The sequence below is a fragment of the Tigriopus californicus genome, chromosome 1 (assembly GCF_007210705.1).
Source record: "Tigriopus californicus strain San Diego chromosome 1, Tcal_SD_v2.1, whole genome shotgun sequence".
Classification (NCBI taxonomy): domain Eukaryota; kingdom Metazoa; phylum Arthropoda; class Copepoda; order Harpacticoida; family Harpacticidae; genus Tigriopus; species Tigriopus californicus.
Genome location: NC_081440.1, coordinates 4,463,550 through 4,467,288, shown reverse-complemented (window position 1 = coordinate 4,467,288; position 3,739 = coordinate 4,463,550). Strand labels below are relative to the sequence as shown.

At 41.7% G+C, this 3,739-nt stretch overlaps 3 protein-coding genes across 3 annotated transcripts in view; 2 read left to right on the top strand and 1 right to left on the bottom strand.

The window, feature by feature from the left end:
- LOC131886844 (uncharacterized) overlaps nt 1-371 on the top strand; it is a 2,342-nt gene extending 1,971 nt beyond the window's left edge. The window contains exon 5 of the mRNA XM_059235654.1: nt 125-371. Coding sequence (XP_059091637.1) covers nt 125-314 — 190 coding nt within the window. The 3' untranslated portion in view covers nt 315-371. The remainder of the gene's footprint in view (nt 1-124) is intronic.
- A 180-nt stretch (nt 372-551) lies between these two features.
- On the top strand, nt 552-1,355 carry LOC131889574 (uncharacterized). The gene is made up of 2 exons (XM_059239094.1): nt 552-791; nt 893-1,355. The coding sequence occupies exons 1-2, from the start codon at nt 618-620 to the stop codon at nt 1,205-1,207; spliced, it is 489 nt and encodes a 162-aa protein (XP_059095077.1). The 5' UTR covers nt 552-617; the 3' UTR covers nt 1,208-1,355.
- Nucleotides 1,028-3,739, bottom strand: part of LOC131884146 (RYamide receptor-like) — a gene marked incomplete in the record, with an annotated part of 39,030 nt that continues 36,318 nt past the window's right edge. Inside the window, 3 exon segments of the mRNA XM_059232207.1 lie at nt 1,028-2,279; nt 3,492-3,582; nt 3,659-3,739. Of these exon segments, the coding sequence (XP_059088190.1) occupies nt 2,028-2,279; nt 3,492-3,582; nt 3,659-3,739 (424 nt within the window).

Sequence of the window (3,739 nt, the reverse complement as noted above, 5' to 3'; positions counted from 1 at the left end):
ATTCAATCGGATGCATCCTTCTATGAAGAACCTTCTATCAAGACTGATTTTTGCTCTACCTTGCCAACCGAAGCATGAACGTATTTACCGATGTAAGAACAAAATGTGCTCCGTTTTGTTCCAGCATGAAATTATTTCACTTGGGCAACTCCAGAGGCTCCAACTCTCCCAATGAGATCCACATGGTGGAATCTGTGGAAGGCTCTTCCGATGCCATTGATGCCGAGAAATCCGAGTCCAATTCCATCTTGAGCTCAGTGGGCGGATCGAAGCCATCCTATTACACGACCACATCAATCACTACGCATCGTTGAGAATCCACTCAAATCATTATCGTTTATGTTAGTTATGAAATACATCGTTTTACCTTATTTCGCGAAACGGCTGAATGACTCTGTACTGTCTAGAATTTCATTCTTCGACTTGCTCACCGTGGAATTTCAGTTCCGCGGATGTGAAGTTGTTGTAAACGTTGTCAAATATTGCTGGTTCTGCTTGCTTGAAGCCCATTGAAACAGGACAAGACTGAAGCTCACTATCCTGAGTATATAAGATGTGAGTTTAGAAAGGGAACGCCATCATTTCCTCCACAGAAGTCGTCCTGCATTATCACAATCATGAAGAGTCTATTGATCATCGTTCTCAGTTTTGGTTTGGCCTCGGCCAATCCTTTCTTGGCCAAAGTAATGGAATCCACCGAGTACTACAGTGTGACTGATGACTCCGTCCAATGCGACAGTGTGCCCGAGAATCTAATGGTGGGTCAACCCATACTGGACACGTGTTCTGAGGTGAGTACGAGATAGCGAAGAAGCGCTACTATGTAGCTAAATATGAAATGGCCGACATGAAAAATGAGTAATCGACCTTTTTGTCCCACTATCCAATTCAGAGCCAACCTCAAACCCGAATGTGCTTTTGTATGAAGAAGCCAGAGGTGATGATCACCTTCATGCGAGACAATTTCCCCGAGATGTTGAGCAAATATGACGAGACCACCGGATTTATGAACGTATGTGGAACATGCCAAGATCCATGCTCATTGAAGTTTATTCCGGATGACATGGCCGAGTTGGGTCAAAAAATGGTGGGCCTCGCTTTCAAGCGATTTGGCGGACTTTTTGGAGGTGGAAATGGTGGTAACCCTATGGCTTTAGTTCTTCGGGTTCTTCAGATGGTTATGGGTCAAGGCAACAACTCTTTGTAAGCCCGCGAGCTGCCTTGTTTCCGTTGAATAATCGAATAATTTGCACAGACAAATTCATCCCAAAAGTCATGTTTATTGGTCTTTCAAAAATACCTCACCATGTTCCAACTGCATCCCAGTAATCAAATTTGGTGTTTCATATTAGATACCCAAAGAGTTTTATTGACGAGGACTTCTTCATAACTAGCGCAATGTGCTGTTTAATAGACAACCTAACTTGGTGTGTTTTTCCCCCATCATTATTGCGTGACGATTATGTCTGAAATTATCTTTTCGATCATCAAAGTTTAGGGAACCATAGATGACACAAAACAATCCAGAATATACTTGATACACTTCAAATGCAGCCAAATCTACATGAGGCGTACACAACAGCACACGAAATGGAGACACTGAGGGGTGCATAGTGAGATCTTGGCGCCTCTTTCCATCTGAATAAGACAGTTCCAGAAACGGGATCTTGAGTACGTGCTATGCATGTCAGAGCAGTGAAAAGTTATCCGTCTGGATGTACTTTTCCAGAAGATCGGTTCTTTTCCAATATGGTACGTTGTTCCATTGTTCCAATCAATCAGACAAGATTGGAAAGAAGTCTGTTGTTCCGTCAAGTCGAGGCATCACCCCTTTAAAAGATCAGCTGTCTTTCTCTCAATTCACTTTCACCGTTCGTGTTCCCTCCTTTACAACAAAAAATGAGCTGGTATTGCTCATGGATATGATCCATTATTCTTGGCACACCTTGAAAACAGTGGGCAGAAATTCCAGAGTGCCCAACAAGTTTACAGAAAGAAACACACACTGAACATAAAGAGCCCATATTTCAATCAAAATTGTGACACATCCGAACGTCTGGCCGCGATCCTCGCGGGGATTTCCCGGGTCGTCGCACATCCACTCCGAGAAGTGGGTAGTCACCACTGTTATGGGAATGGGCCAGATGTCGAACCCCGTTGACCTCGAACTCTTGGGCTTGGCTGGTTGGAGCACCTCTGGTTTCGCCGGTTTTTTCTGGACTGCCCAAAATTGGCCGGAGACAAGGGAGGCGGAGGCTAAATTCCCGACGAAATTTCTCCTAGAAGGACAGTATTTGATGAGTTGAAACTACTATATGAGTATGAAGCATTTTTTAGATTGATTCTGAGACGGAGAGTTTGTTTTATTGAGGTGCGTATTCTTCAAAGTAACGATGAATTGATCATTCGATGCCTCAAAACCTCAAGTGTCACTGCTTCTTAACTGAATGAGGTGCTTTCTCGTTTGGTAGTGGAAAATGTTAACCATTAAACATGAGCTAGGATTGGAACATCCAATCACTCGTAACGAGTACATTGAACACTGGCAGATGTTTCTGTGAAGAGAAAAAAAACAGCTCAAGGGTATCAAAATAAACGAACAAGCGAATCGTCTTTGGCTGCAGGGTAACATATTGCAAATCCGAGATCGAAACATTTGTTTTTTAGCATGGTCCAAATTTTTGCCCAAAGAGAGAAACGGTCACTTGTTGTGGACCCATGTTGTAAATGTGATACAGATTTGGTGCAAAGAAGCAGCTTTCTCGACTTGATCAAAACGTTTTGAGTTACTTAGTGAAGTTTTGATCAGTGTGAGACTTGTAAGATGGGAACTAGCCTTGGATTTTGATGATATTCCTGTATTCTTTTTATTTTATCTCAATACCAATCAGAGTTGGAATGTTTTCCTGAATAAATACTTATTTTTGTCTTTAATTTTTCCTTTAAAGAACGTAGGGTAATACTTCGTTTGAATGTAAGTCAAAGGTCACAGTTATTACTTTAAATGAGTCAATGAGTTAGTGTAAAAAAAATGAAAAGAGGAACTCAGAAATACAGGTATCAAAATGCAATCATTTAGAAGTCAACTAGAAGAGAAAAGATCAGCTATTAAGTCGAAAAAGGCATTTTCTAAACATTAGCTTCAAAACTTGCCCTCAAAAGGATTTCGCTTCGTTTATCTACTCGTACGTGGTATCACTAACCCAATAGAGCTATTGGCAAAAGTCGTTCGCTGTTTCATTCAATACAATATTGGTCAGACTTGGTCTAGTTTGGAGAAGAAGGGCAAATATTCCAGACAAGCCCTTTCTGATGTGGGACAAGTTTTGTGGCTCCTTTGAGAGGCGTTTGTTCAAGAAATTTCCCAAGACGCCTTTCATCCCACCTTTTTTCCCTCGTTTCCCTGCTTCAAAAGTTATGACGTAATTTGTTGAGCCTTCCAAAATGTAAGGAATAATCCAATAGGCCCCTGGTTGGCCCTTTGTACTCACGCTGTAAACGCCATAGATAAAAGGGTTGTAGCAACTATTACTCATGGCCAGCCAATGACAGACGAAGAAAATGATGTTGATGTAGCGATAACTGAAAGAGAGTGAACATTTCTTTTTAACCCATGAACAATCCAATCAGAGGGCCAATAATCTTATTCTTGACAAACCTATTCACTTCCGGGATGGTCAACATGGTTGTGGCGTAGATTTGCCAGGGCATCCAGCAGAAAGCGAAAATTGACACCACA

Bases quoted from the DNA above. Each gene is read 5' to 3' on its own strand.
- LOC131889574 (XM_059239094.1), top strand. From the start codon at position 618: ATGAAGAGTCTATTGATCATCGTTCTCAGTTTTGGTTTGGCCTCGGCC. The intron at 792-892 runs GTGAGTACGAGA...TATCCAATTCAG, and splicing joins TACTGGACACGTGTTCTGAG to AGCCAACCTCAAACCCGAAT.